The sequence below is a fragment of the Telopea speciosissima genome, chromosome 2 (assembly GCF_018873765.1).
Source record: "Telopea speciosissima isolate NSW1024214 ecotype Mountain lineage chromosome 2, Tspe_v1, whole genome shotgun sequence".
Taxonomy (NCBI): domain Eukaryota; kingdom Viridiplantae; phylum Streptophyta; class Magnoliopsida; order Proteales; family Proteaceae; genus Telopea; species Telopea speciosissima.
The window spans coordinates 15049863-15065689 of record NC_057917.1 but is presented as its reverse complement, the minus strand read 5'-3'; the positions used below and the strand labels follow the sequence as shown (position 1 = coordinate 15065689).

At 38.5% G+C, this 15827-nt stretch overlaps 1 protein-coding gene across 1 annotated transcript; it reads left to right on the top strand.

Annotated features, from left to right (window-relative positions):
- The first annotated feature begins 4540 nt into the window (after window positions 1–4540).
- LOC122649829 (lysM domain receptor-like kinase 3) lies at window positions 4541–6069 on the top strand. Its single transcript, XM_043843075.1, has one exon. It carries the CDS (start codon window positions 4626–4628, stop codon window positions 6009–6011), a length of 1386 nt encoding a protein of 461 aa, XP_043699010.1. The 5' UTR covers window positions 4541–4625; the 3' UTR covers window positions 6012–6069.
- The last annotated feature ends 9758 nt before the right edge of the window (window positions 6070–15827 follow it).

The window sequence follows — 15827 nt, the reverse complement described above, 5'->3', positions numbered from 1 at the left end:
GGCTCAGATACGGATCGGATGTGATCGGATCCGGATATTCCTTAGCCAAATACGGATAAATGGATTCGAATGCGGATCGAATTCTGATTTTCGACAATCTGTTTACATCTTTGCCTTGTGTAAGCCGGACCTTCCTTCCCCTAGAAGATACAATTCACTTTCAATCCATATCTCTTAGATTATGATTCTCTTTTCCTCGTATTGTAGAACCTTTTTTTTTTTTTTTTTTGGATGAAAATAGAAATATATATAAAGGAAACTACCGAGAAAACATGTACATAGATTTAGACATACTAGTGGATTTGGCCAGATTACCAGCTAATAATTGACAAAAAGGGTGAGGACAAGTCCTAAAAGTGATATCTTGGCCTAAATAATTTATACAGAACAACTCCTTAAGTAAAGACCATGGCCACGGCTTGGTTGATGGATGTGGGAGGAAGTCGGCTATCTCTTGAGAAGCACACCAAACTTCTTTAATATGCAATCCCCGGTTCCTCGCTATCTCGAGCCCATTCTTAATACTAAGGACTTCAGAGGCATATTCCCAATTAGATTTAGTAAAACCAGCTACCCAATAGTTGAGACTCCCGTTGAGCAAGATAATGGACGACCATCCTGCATGGTTTACTTGAGGATTCTGTATCCTGCACAGATTAAGACAGGGTAACTAATGTAAGGGATGGAAAGAGATTGTAATGCCAACAGATCAATACTATCAGTCTTTACTTCAGGGGTTGGGGTTTGGGGGGGGGATTTTCAAAAGCTCCAACCAACAGTTTGTTTGTTCTACAATCCAATTTGGGTTAGGTTTCTCCCTTCCTATTACCACCTTATTTCGCATGTTCCAAATGAAGTAGCACATTATAATGAACACCTTGAAAAACCAGTATTAGGAGTTCTTATCTAGAGATCGATTAACCAAAGTAGTATTGCAGTAGTTTTTCAGAGAAGAACTTGTTAAACTTTCTGTTCTCAGACCCAATGGCCTCGCCGCCCATATTCTTTTGGTCCAATCACATGATAGGAACAAGTGCCAGTAAGATTCAACACCCCGTCCACAGAAAGCACAAGTTGTATCAATCTGGGTCCATTTTGATATGACCATGTTGCTTGGGAGACCTGCATTTATAAGTCGTAAAAAAAATATTTGGAATTTAGGATGGATTTTTAATTTCCAAAAAAATTTCCATCATGTGGATATAATAGGATTACTAGTAAACACAATTGAATTTAGGGATTGAGCAGCTAGTTTTGTGCTAAATAATCCATTCCTGGCAAGCGTGCACCGCCACCTGTCTTCATCAGAAGTTAGTGAGATTCTATGAACATGAGAAGACACATGCAAAGGAATAGTAGCATTTATGAGTCGTGTATTCCAGCTAGAATTTAACGTAAAATCAGCAACTTTCACACTTCGCAATTCCATATTTTCTAGAGAGGGAAGGAGAATACCTCTATAAGAAGGGATCTAGGGATCGGTCTAGAAGAATGTGGACCTCCCATTTTCAATTTTCATTGTTGTAATCTCTTGGAGAGCAGGGATAACCTGGGTGATGCTGTTCCAGGTCCACGATCCTCTCTTCTTCCTGATTTTGGGGTCAAAAAAAGAAGAGGAGGGAAAGTATTTGGCCCTTAGGGTTCTAGCCCATAACGTGGAGGGTTCAGACAACAATCCCCACCCCAGTTTCATAAGGAGAGCCTTGTTGTGGGTGGCAACCTTCCTAAAGCCATAGGCCCCTTGGTGCAGAGGGGTGCACAATTTATCCCATGAGATTAAAGTGGCTTTTCTTTTGTTCCCCATATTACCTAGCCAGAAATTACGACAGATGGTGTCAATGGACCGACAGATTTTGTGGGGGAAAAGAAAACAATTCATTAGATAAGCTGGAGTTGAAGCCAGGGCTGATTGGACTAAAACCCTACGGCCAGCAAAGGACAAGAAATTTGTTTTCCAGGAACACAGTTTCTTTTGCATCCTCTCCACCGTTCTATTAAGAACACTAATTTTGGATCTTCCATGGAAGAGGTGCGTTCCCAAATACAAAGAGTTGTTATGCATTTCTTGGATGCCAATAAGAGAGCAAAGGGCCGATTTGTCCACCTCAGACACATTTCGACTGAAGTGAATACCACTCTTTGAGAGGTTAATTTCCTGGCCTGAAAGATCAGAGAAAAGGTCAAGGATTGCCTTAATTTTAAGATGATTCTCCTGAGAGACCCGACAAAATATAAACAAATCATCTGCAAATAGGAGGTGGGAGATTTCTGGTGTCGATCTGGCCACCTTGATTCCCTTAAACAAATTAAGGTCCCTGTAAGTTAGAAAAAGCCTCGACAAGACTTCCATTGCGATGATGAAAAGATAAGGGATCCGAGGGCAGCCTTGTCGGATTCCTCTAGACCCCCTAAAGAATTCAAACGAACTACCATCTAATTTAATAGAAAAGGAAGAAGTAGTCATGAGTGTCGAAATTAAATTACACCAATGCTCTCCGAACCCAAGGAATTTAAACAAAGAAGAGATAAGGTCCCACTCGATCCTGTCGTAAGCCTTGGACATATCAATCTTTATTGCCACGTACCCCGTTTTACCTCTCGTTTGTTTCATGTAGTGAAAGATTTCCTATGCCATAATAAAATTGTCAGTGATTTGTCTTCTAGGAACAAACGCAACTTAAAAATGTAATATGATTTTGTTTAAAAAACCTTTTAACCTGTTTGCAATCAGTTTGGATAAAATTTTATAGGAGACATTGCATAGGCTAATATGTCTGAAATCTTCTACCCTATCCCCTGAATCGATTTTAGGGATCAGGCAAATAAGGGTGTGATTAGTGTTGGGGGGTAGATAGGAATTATTAAAAAATTGAGTGGAAAACGAAAGTAGGTCAGGACTTACCAAATCCCATAATTTTTTATAAAAACATGCTTGAAACCCATCCATACCTGGTGCTTTAAGGGGACCTAAAGAGAAAACCACTTTCCTGATTTCTCGTAGCGATGGTGGATTACATAGCGATTCCAGATCCTCCAGAGTTGGGATCTGCGGGAATAGACATTCTATGAATCTTGCAGCCAAAGGATAAGAAGTGGTAAATACATCCTTAAGATGCTCAGCGAAGAGCTTGGCCATTTGTTTTGGGTCCTCCAATTTTTTCCCACTCTTGTCCCGAATGTACTCAATTCTTCTTTTCCTTATATCTGTTTTTGCCACCGAATGGCAGTATCTAGCGTTGCGATTAGGGCTGTAAACGGATCAGATTTGGCTCGGATAGTTCTATATCTGCATCCGCATCCGATTAGCTATCGAATGGATTCGGATAGTGCCAAACGGATACGGATATTTTAACCGTTTACATGTAAATATAGCTTTTCGGATAGCTATAGTCTATCCGTATCCGCATCCATTTAGCTTTCGGACGGATTCGGATAGTGCTAAACGGATACGGACACGGAAACGAATTTCAGCTATTCCTTTACACCCCTAGTTGTGATCCCCATCTTTGATATACATATTCTAGAACCTGTTGAATATTCAAAAACCCTCAAGATCATTATTTACATAATTTTTTATTATTATGTATTCGAATTTTTTTCGGGATGGATTTTTATTGGAGTATTTGGATTATTTTTTTTCCGGATATCTCTAAATGAATTCGGATGCGAATCGAATTTGGATTTTTGATTATCCATTTACAGCCTGTTTTGTTAAAAAGAATGTTACTAAGCATTAAAAATTTAAGAGGAAAAATAGTTAACATCTCACATGTATGATTAATTATTCATTAAAATAAGATTAACTGTTAACTTCACAGCTCATTTAACAGATATGGATAATCCCGAGCTCTTATAATATACATTAAACAAAAAATTAGCAGATTTTACCAAAAACAAAACAAAACAAAAAATTAGCAGAGAATAAAATCTCTAGATTTATGTTATTGAATGAAACTTCTGATTGGAAATCATTTGACAAGTCGAGAGATCTTCTTGGGCAGAGACAGCTCGTCTGGCCTCCATCTAATGGGAAAAAGAAAACTACAAAAGTACTTTTCGGTAAAAATGGGTCAATAATTGTCCTTGTCTGTGTGAGTCCAATTTCGTGTTCCCAAATGTTATTTTTCTTCTTTAACCAAAAAAAGAAAATTCCTATTTTTCTTCCTTTCTTCTTCTTCTTCTCCCAAAACTTTTTCCATCGCCTTCCAGCTGCCTCGGCAGCAGAGGAAAGCCGTATGTGGATTCAATGCTGCTTTCGCCCGCCAATTCCAGCGGCGCATTCGAGTTCTTCTGCTACTTCTCTACCATCTTCTCAATCTCATTCTAAATCTCAATCTCATTCTCAATCTCAATCTGGTTCTTTCAACCGCGTGTGTATTCAATGCTGCTTTAGCCTGCCAATTACAGCGGTGCAATCGAGTTCTTCCGCTACTTTTATACCACCTTCTCAATCTCAATCACAATCTCAATCTCATTCTCAATCTCAGTCTCAATCTGGCTCTTTCAGTCGCATTGGCCCAAATTCTGCAACAAATTCTAACTCTAACCCTCAAAGCTCAACAAATTCTCAAAACCCAATTCCCAGGACTCGCACATTGAACTCTATATATGCCTCTCTTGTTCTCATGTGTAGATCAAAATCGAAAACTGATGCAACAGAGCCCACTGCTACCAAACGCACCCGCAGCTCTCGAAGCTCACGACCTTCGAAACGTTCTTCCACACTGGATATTCCAACTCCTCCCATATCTTCAACTTCGAGTGCTGCGCCCTCCACCAGCAGGAGCAATACTTCGAGCGTGAATTACACTACCAGTTCCAGCAACAGAGACAACTCCAGAGCTTCGATTTCTAGCAAAACCTCCCTTTCCAGCATCCGTGAATCCTTGCCCGAAAACCCCCACATCTACAATTTCTCTGAGATCTGCACAGCCACCAACAATTTCTTGGCCAAACGCTTCCCCTCTTCATCTGCCGCTTGGCGTTGTTCCCTCCACAGTAAGGACGTCATCATCTTCCAGCGCAGGCTCCGGCGATCCTTGGAACCCTCCAAACTCCGCGAACGACTCTCCTTGATTTGTAGAAGCCACCACGCTAGCTTGATCAACCTTCTTGGGGCTTCCATCTCCGGCGATCACATCTACCTCGTCTACGACTTCGTGAACGGAGCCAACCTCGCCGATTGCCTCCGAAACCCTAAAATCCCAAATTTCACCGTCCTCTCCAACTGGATGTTGCGAATGCAGGTAGCCATGGGTATAGCCAACGGGCTCGATTACATCCACAACTCACTTGGGCTAAACAAGAATTTCGTCCACAACCACATCAAGAGTACCAGCGTGATCATCACCGATCAACCCTCTTTCCACGCGAGGATCTGTAGCTTCGGTACGGCAGAACTCTGCGGAGAAATCCCCGAATACCATCATCAGAAGCAGCATCAGGAGGGGAATAAGGAGATTACAGAGATTACGGAAGCCTCGTCGTCGTCTTCTTCGTCGAAAGTGAAGAGAACAAACAGTAAGGACATGAGATTCGAAGGTACGAGAGGGTATATGTCGCCGGAATTCCAAGCAACCGGAATCGGAACTCAGAAATCCGACGTTTATGCGTTCGGAGTTGTTCTCTTGGAATTGTTATCAGGAGAAGAACCGTTGAGGTACAAGTTGGACAAGGAAACGGGGAGTTACAGAAGAGTATCGGTGATCGAGACGGCGAGGGAAGCGATGGCGCAGGAGAGTTCCGGTCCTGGTACGGGTAAGGAAGCGGGTGGAGGTGGAGGAGGCCGGTTGAGGACCTGGATGGACCGGAGGTTGAAAGATTCGTTCCCGTTAGACGTGGCGGAGAAGATAACACGTGTAGCGCTGGATTGTGTTGACGAGGAACCGGAGAAAAGACCCGACATGCGTGATGTTGTGGGAAAGATTTCGAAGCTCTACATGAAATCGGAGCAGTGGTCCAACCGGATGGGTGTTCCAACGGACTTTACGGTATCATTCGCTCCTCGTTAAGACACGTGGAACTTTGTTGATTGACATAAATGCCCTTTGTGAATCGTGAGTGGGGAATAGTTATTGGCCATTGCGTCATTGGTGACAAGGAGTTGATTGATTCAAATTGCTTTGTTATACCAATTAATTAAAGCACGTGACTTGGTATTCAAAGAGATAATTTGAAATTGTTTGACTGAACGGTCAGTTTTGGTGGTTGGCTAATCACATTAATTAGTTTGTATATTTGTAGAAATGTATTTATTCGTTTGTTTATTGACATTGCTTGCACCCCAAAAAAAAAAGTTTGTTTATTTACATAATAAAGACATCATACGACACGTCATGTGCGAGTTTTTCTGGATTTTTTTTTTTTGTTTGTTTGTTTGTGTTTGTCTTTAAAAAGTATTATTTTTTGGCGATTGAATATCTTTCGAAGGTAAAAAAAATTTTTATAATTTTTAGGGAAAAATATAGAGACATCCCCTCAACTATGGTCTGTTTTCATGTACACCCTCTTATCTTTAAATTCTTTCAAACACACCTCCTCATCTATTGAAAGTAAGTAAATTAGTCCATCAAACTAATTGTCGTTAGTTTTAAATGTTGATACTCACCCAACCATTTTTTTTAGGACCAAATTGTCCAAATGAAAAGTTTGAAGATGAAAATACCCTTTAATTTGGGCTGTTTGGTCTTAAAAAAAAATGGTTGGGTGAGTATTTTAGTTTGATGGATTAATTTACTTACTTTCAATAGATGAAGGGGTGTACATGAAAACAAGCCATAGTTGAAGGGGTGTACCTACATTTTCCCCTATTTTTAAAATTTTTTTATTGTATAATAATGAGTATTCTTATGGGGAAGAATGTTAGTATATACCTAAATATACTTTTGTCGATCGAGGGCTTGCCCTGATGGTTCGCTACTGCCTTGGGAGAACTACGTTAGGCGCTTGATCGGTGGTTCAAGTCTCCTTAGTGACACCTAATCCACATTTAATTGCTTTCCAAAAAATGGAGCCTTTGGGTATCATATTTGACCCCTTGTGGGTCCCCTCATTGCCTCCTTGTGGGATCTTGTTGAGATTGATGGCCGTTGGACCCTTGAATTGCACCCAAAAAAATAATAATAATAATATACTCTTAGATATTATATTTTTTCCTTTCTAAATGAAGCTTGACTTGACTTAGAAAAATATCTATCACCATCCTTATACTTGCCTTTTATTTAAGGAAATTTCTAATTGACATGCATTGTGGTGTCAAATCATTTGTAACTTTATTTTTTTGTCTTTGCGAATGACATATAATTTCTATCTAATAAAGGTAATAATGTCATTTTACATGTATACTCTGGAAAATGTGCATGACAATGATATGTATAGATAATGATGTAATGCTTTGTTAGTTTTAATTTATTTTTGAAAATAAATGTGAAGTTCTAAATACACCTATAAAATTGACACACTATCTTTATTTAAACTCTTATGGGGAATAGTTATCTATTCGGCACTCTCATATGTCTATCTCTCATTCTCTCTCCTCCTCAAAAGAAAGGGCAAAGATATCTTTTCATAAGGGGAGGAGAGAGATGGACTCATGGGAGTGCTGGAGTAAGCGTATGCCACACTCTCGAACAAAGTTATTTTCCCAACCCTTATATTCTAAACTTCTTTTTTTTTTCTATTCCTTCTAAAAATAAACTAAATTGCCCCTAATCCCCTCCCCTTCCCTCCCTCGGATAGCCTCCTCCGCCCGTCACCATCCCACGGCTCCACCTCCTCCATACACCCTCCAAAAAAAAAACTCTCTTTGAGAGGCCACACTCCTGAAGAGAGTTTTTTTCCTCAACTCTTATATTCTAAACTTTTATTTTTCTATTCCTTCTAAAAATAACTTTCATATCTCTTTTTTTTTTTTTTGATAGATAAGGGGGGATGTAGGATGTGAACCAGGAGACTTGACCTCAAGACCTCCTGGTAGCAATGGGCCTTTACACACCACTAGCTGCCAAGTGCACTAGGCACTTGACCACAACTTTCATATCTCTTTCTTCCATGAATATGAAATTCCTAAATTAGCCTTAGTGCTCTCCCCTTCCCTCCTCCCAATAGCCCCCTCTGGCTGCCACCATCCCATGGCTCCACCTCCACCATACCCCCTCCCCCCCCCCCCCCCACACCATCCTGTTGGATGTGTGACTATCAAAATTTTTTAATTAATATTAATTTCATTTAATTTGCATGATAAAAAACGGACTATGGTTGTTTTTAGGTTTATTCTTAAATTTGAACTCAATTAGGGCTATGAGTGGACATCTTATTCATATAATCATCATACAATGAATTTTCAGAATGGTGATTCTAGGACACAAGTATAAGTGCAAATATGATTAGTGCATAGTGCAGGATCATACGAGAATCTTGCATGTGTCACTGCCAATTGATTGGAAACAAAATTCTCATTTAACGAATTCGATTGATCACTTGACTTGAGAGATACTTGTCGTTGCGGTTATGCATCATGGGTTTTAGTGCACCAATGATTGATGTCTTCCTGATTATATATTAATGTATTGAATTCATGATGCTTGATCATGAATGAAAGAGTCGCTCAACACGAAATCCATTGCCCTACTAGGGAAAACAAGAAAAGAGAATGTGTATGATTGGACTCAAAGCCACAACTGGTAAAAACTCGTAAAGTACTTATAAATTGTTTTATAAAATTATTAATATTTATGATATTATTTTATTAAATATCTAGAAAATATATTTTCATCCATCATTGACACAGAATATCTACCATTGGCATATTCAATGAACGTTTTGGCAGTAGTTGAATTACATGCGCTATGGTCCATTATATGATATTGTTCTAGTGGAGAGACTAATATGCAATATGCAATTACTTTGATTATAAATTGCAAGTTTCTATTTTTTGGAAGATAATAGTACTAACTTATATATTAATATATTTTTAATATTTTTAAGGAGAATAATTGATATTATGAAGTGTTTAGATTTGGTAAAATACCCAATGAGATCCTACCACTTCCCACTTTGTAACATCAAGCATTAAGGGATGACAAGAACATTTGTCTTTTTGAAATTTAGAATCCCAAACGTACTCCAGCTGTGGTTCCCATTCAAAGTGGTAACTCACTTTTAAAAGAGAGACTGGGGAGGGAGCAGCCCACGATTTTGACTATTCTCCTCCCTCCTCCATCTTTATTGCTCTCTCTCTCTCTCTCTCTCTCTCTCTCTCTCCTCCTTCCCTTGGTGAGAAATTAGGGTTTTCTAAAACCCTAGGTGACATGGTATCAATGTGCATTCCCAACGAATGCAACCGTTGCGTGAATTTGTTCCTTGCATGGTTCAAGTATGGAAGAACTAAGATCACGTGAAGGGATTTCGATTGCGGTTCCAATGTAACTCGTTTTGTTCCCCATTAAATTTTTGTACGATAAGTTTCGCATCTGAGAGGAGATCAATCCAATCCTCCAATGCATTCCAGCCGGGTTAAATACCCAATACATCCTTCTCCCCTCCTTGCAATCTCAGCTTCTCTTCCTTTTTTCTCCACCTCGGTTTTAAGTTGTGAGTATGGCTTCTTCTAATGTTTCTTATCTACTCTTGCAACTATTGCTAGTAGAAAAACTACAAGGATTCTAAATTAACAAGGTAGAAAAGAGAGATGAAAGTTTATTTTCCTGGGGAAAACATAAAAGAAATTTAGGGTAAGGAAGTTATAAAATTTCCTCATTTTTTTGTGGAAATGATCTGACTGTGACTTAATTGGCAAGGAAAATGCATTATTGGTTAAGAATAAAAATAATAATTATTATTGTTATTATATAATAATAAGGGAAAGACAAAAGGGGAATGATTTAAAATAGTTGAGTTAGACACAAATGAAACTATCTTTTGGTGCAAGGGCCCACAGGGGGCAGACAAAGGACCCACAAAGGGCGAAAAATGGGAGCCCACAAAGAACCACACACTTATGCTAACAAAGGATGGAAGAGGAGAGTTAAACAGAAACAAATCAATTTGGATATTCAGTTTGTTGGGAAATGGGAAGTTCATAGTTTTAACTTTTAAGGCATGCGGAAGTCCACCTCATGTGTACTTGTTTGAGTTCTTTTGTAAGAAAGATACTGCCAGGCAGAAGCGATGTTGGCAAGCAATCCGAAACTAAATTTGATTGGAGAGGAGATATTTGGTATTTTGTATATTTTATCAATGGAACCATCTAAATGATACCTTTAATTATTTCTTTTTAATTGCCTTTATCTTATTTCTAAAAATTATTTAAATTAAAGGTATAAAAGGAGTTGAACTAATCTGAAAGTGATTCATCATTATGTCATTATCAAAAACTGTCATTATCATGTATATTTTTTTAATACATATATAAAATAATATTATTTATTTTCATCGAATAAAAAAATAAAATTATAAATTATTTAATACCTTAGCGGGTGTCCATAAAAAAAAAAAACCCCTTTTATCAATGGTGTTGGTTTTGTTTATTTGACAGAGTAAGACATTATAACACTACATATGGCAGCCTGATTCCAACAACCCATGTTGGAAGCTTTTGTACATGCCTCTTTAATTATGTGCCCCATATAGTCACATGGTAGATCAGATGAGATCCAATTTTTGTATTGCTAAACCCCTAAGTTCCTTGCTCACATGTTAAGTTTCAGTCTTATCAGAGTTTTGACACATTATAAAATAAAACTTTGAAAATTTGGGACTATGGGAGAACGCACAATAGCGGATATACAAGGAGATGCAAAGGTCTTACAACCTTTTTTTTTTGGGTAAATGGGCAGTGCCTTACAACCTTCTTGATATTTGAGTCTTTGGGGTATTTTGGAATTATATTCCTCATTAAGGATTTGTGTTTATGGCATACTAACATATTAAATATAAGAAGATATTTGATTGAATTAGGCTCTGAAATTTGACACATGACTCGTCCAAATCATGACCTTTTTATCCAAAAATATACACTAGCCATATCATCTATCCACATGGCAATATTTAACTTGGTTCTTTCCTTGGGCGAACCATTTTTCCCACTACTATCTTTGTTATCTCCTTTCTTCCTTGTTCTCATTAAACTCATTATTTTTCTTTTTTTAGTAATTTGGATTGAGTATCTTATCTTTAATCAGCCTTTATACACCCCTACCCTACAGGTAGTACACGATATTGGCATCAATATTGGTCATCGTCGATATTTATACGATACCAATACGTATCTGATCCGAATCATGCAATAATGCCAAAAAAAAAATATCCCTTTTTAATTAATACCACTGTTTTGTTTTGGTACCAAACACAACGAATATTAATACAAATTGGCAATACAATCACTATAATACTGATACTGATATCAATACCAATACAAACACGTAACAATGTGCACACCTAAGCATTCCCCATCATAAGTTCATTTCGGTATGAAACCTTTCCAATGAGCTGGGCGTAGGTAGGGATGTAAACGGATCGGATTCGGCTCAGATAGTGCTATATCCGCTTCCGCATCCTCATCCGATTAGCTTTCGGATTCGGATAGTACTAAACGAATACGGACACGGATACAGAACGGATATTTTATCCATTTACATGTAAATATAGTTTTTCGGATAGCTATAACCTATCCGTATCAGCATCTGTTTAGCTTTCAGACGGATTCGGATAGTGTTAAATACATACGGATACGAAAATAGATTTTGACTATTCATTTACACCCCTAGACGCAAGGTCCTATTTGGCATGATAAGATGAATCGTTATCGTCTACAGTTCCTTGACCAGTACGGTTCCCTAGTGCCTCTCACAAGAGGGGGGTGGGACCCATCTGGACACCTAATTGAACACTCTGCTTGGATGGGATCCACCTTCTTCTTGTGAGATGCACTAGAAAACCGCGCCGATCAAAGAACCGCATACGATCAAAATTCATGATAAGATGGCCTCAATAATGAGTCGTTACGTTGGAGAACTACTTGAAAACAATGGGTTGGTTTGCGCTACCATTCTTTGGAACAACCATAGAGAATGCAAAAGTGCAAAACTGGCCGCCTACCTATTCTGAATATTCACACGGGCAAACAGTCGAACACAGAGAATGCAAAACTGCCCCACCTATTCTAAATATTTTTGACGATCAAGTCTTGGGTCTTAAGACTCTTGACTCGAAGCTTTCAACGGAGTTTGTATAGGTTGTGAATGGGACAAAACAATGACATCATATGACACGTCATATGTGAGTCATTTTGTATTTTATTTTTTTCAATTTTCTCTGAAAATTAGTATTGTTTTCTGATTTGATTAAGTATCTTCCGAAGGTGAGGAATTTATATTGTTTTTAAGTTTTTATTATATAATAGGTCAGAAGATCGCTACCAGGCTGCGTGGCCCCTATAAAAGTGTGGGCCAATGAGAGCGTATACAACCTGTGTCTGGCAGCAGGCTGCCTGCAACCTAGTAGGGATCTTTTTTCCTATATAATAAGTATTCTTACAAAGAAGATTGTGTTACTAGAGGAATTTTTTTTTTGTTTTGGTGGATAGGTATTATTATACTCAAGGACTTAGTTCATGGTTTCAGCATCGGTATTGGTTGTGGGCGACATCACTACCATATGTATCTAATCGTATCAGACTGATACAGAATCAAAACATTGTTTTTGCAACCAAAAAAAATTAGATATTCATACCGTATCAACAACTCTATATCGGTCAGGCATGATCGATATTGATACGTATCAGCTGATCCGTACCAATACCTAAAACTGTGAGTCTGTGATTATACCCAAATATATTGGAAGATGTTTTTCTTTTCTTCATTTTTTTTGGTAAGGTTCTTCTTTTCTTAATGAAGCCTAACTTGAGCTTGGACTTTTTTTTAATTAAAGCGAAATTGACCCGACCTTAGAGTTAATAAGTAAGAGAAATAAATTATTGATTAGGGATAGAATTATTATTATTATTATTATGATTATGATTAAGGAGGGGGTTTTCTGAGCAAGCGAGATAGGATATGCAAGAGAAGAGAACGACGGTCATATACAAGGGCGGAGAGGAGAGACAGATATAAAGAATTGACCAAGGTTCTAAAACTCGGGTTTCGACAAGATTTCTACCAGCCAAAAATCGAGTTCGTCTCGGTTTCGACCATATCTCGGTTGAAACCTGGGATTTTTTTCCATTGATGGGGAAACCAAGGTTTCGACCCCAAAACAAGGATTTTTAGGTTTAATTTTTTGCAGGTTACCTATTTTTCATTTTAAACACAATCCATGAATTGCATTCACCAAAAAAATCACTGAAAATAGTACTTGTGGTTATTGACCCAAGTTTACTAATGTACGCGCTGATACAATACAGACATTAAATGGTATTATAAATTTATAATTAATTCACATAATTATAAAGTACTTGAACCATGAATAATATATTGAATCCAAATAAAACATTAAAATGCCCATCTTCAATTCCATGCGGAGTTTCTTGGTGGGTCTAATCCATGAGCAGCGTACCACTGAAGATTGCGAAGCCGTTCCTCCGAATGCACAACATACGTATCCCATGACATACTATGAGACCAATTGGTCTGATAGTCCATTACTGATTGGAAAAAGAAGAGCACAGGGTTGGAATTTAATGTCAAACTCTTTATTGATCTCCCTAGCCCACCTGAGAAGCTTTTTGTCATACAAGGACATGCCTCCATAAAAACTGCTCTCCTCCTTGAAATGATCCTCTTTTTAAGACCTATGAACCCCAAAAAAAAAAAGCAAAATCAACAAAACAACAGAGCATACAATTTGAACAATTACTGTGGAATAGAATAGAATAGAACGAAAAGAATACCAAGAACAACTTCATTTCTTCCAAATATTTCTCCATCAAATCCTTTTCTCCATTTTGAACAAAAAAACTTTGGAAGGATAGACGACTTTGACCCAGAATGGAATTTTAACTAAAAGAAATAAATAAATAAGGAGAAAAAGATGCAAAAATAAAGAATAGGAGAAGAAGATAGGAATAGAAGATAAGGCTGTCATTGGTTTGAATGGAAAAAAGAAGGTAGGAGTAGAAGATAAGGCTGTGTAGTATGGTTTTGCACCTAAAAGTAAAGATGCTTGATCTGTGAATTATTGGCATCATGTTCAGTTCAGCAAAAACCAAGGAAAAAGCATGCTGCTTGGTCATGGTTTCGACCGTTTTGATCTGCTTTCGATCGAAACCGTCGATTTCGATTGAAACCAGATCAAAATGCTAGAAGCCAGGTCGAGTTAAAGGGATTTTTAAAAGTTTCAGTCCAACTCGTCTCAGAACCTGTCGAAATCGAGACAACTCGACGATTTTGACAGGTTTCGATCGAGTTTTTGATCACTGGTATAGTGGTATTGACGTATCCTATGTCGCCCACTTGCTCATAAAAGTTTCCTTAATTATTATTAGGGGGAGGGTTTCAGATTATCCAATAGGGGTGGGCATTTTATGAAGATAGAGAATATGGGATCCAGAAGTGAGATGTGAAAGGGTATGCATAAGAATCCACACACTCACATATTGCGGTTCCTTTTCTTTTATTATTATTATATGATTTAAAATGATAAGTTACATGCTATCAAGTTTACTTTTGGTTTGAACCAAATAAAAAAAAGTTTTATTTTTTGGTTAAACTATCCTAGGTTTTTTTTTTCCTGGTAAAGGTTGGCAATGTTAGCGTTGTGCCCAGCAATAGTGTCTGTTTCTCTCCACCCTTGGAAAAAGCCCTCCTGCCCCTCCCATCTCAGCGCCCCATTGGTTCAGCCACTAGCTCCAAGAAAGCTAGCAGCGTATCCAATCTCTACCTTTTTTTTTTCCTTGGTGGAAATAAAAACTAGGGCTGATGTTCTCAGTGCCACACCGCAAGCTACGGCCCAACACATGGGCTGGGTATTTCTACCATTTAGGAGGGTAGGCTGGTCATTTCACCCACCCTCATGTGTTAAACTTAAGATTGTATGATTTCACCTATGTACTTCGAGTATTGTAGTTCTATTTATCAAACAAGGAAGGAATGATTGAGTTCACGTAATCATCAGGTTTATGTAATCTCGAGCTCATGCAAAACACATACTTTTGAGTTTGGGGGCAGATCTGAGTAGGAATCGTTGTAACTGGTATCATAGAGAGTCCCAAGTTGGTTGGCCACGTGGAAAGCTTAGGTCATGAGTTTGGTGTGAGGAATAAGGTTTTATTGACTTTCCCATGGTTTTGGGCCGATCATGTGTGGGCTTGCTTATGTGGTTTCGGGCTTGAATCCCTACCACATGGTGCTTTCTCATTGGCGAGCCAATCTTATGTGTATCAAATATAGTTATATCATCTGTCCACATGGCAATATTTAAAATGGGTAGATAGATGGACATCTCTTAACCCGGCTTGTGCACACACCCATATGCATCCACCCAACATCAGTTCATTTGGGTCCAAAACCTTCCCAACGATCTAGACGTGGGATCGATTTAGTTTCGATTATTATGTGTAGTCAATCATTTGAGCTACCACGCATTGGGCAGTATTTTTGGGCACCTCCAATTCCTCTAATATGGGGGAGTGTACTGTGTACCCCTCTTGGGCAGTACTTTCGGTCAGGGGATAGGATTGTCATTTCCTTCCCCATGTGAGGAATTGGAGGAATTGGAGGAATTGGAGAGGGCAGCGAATTAGAGGGGATAAGGATTCCACACTCCACACTCCACACTCCACAGGGGAAAATGATCGAACACAGAGAATGCAAAGCTGCCGATTCTAAAGGATA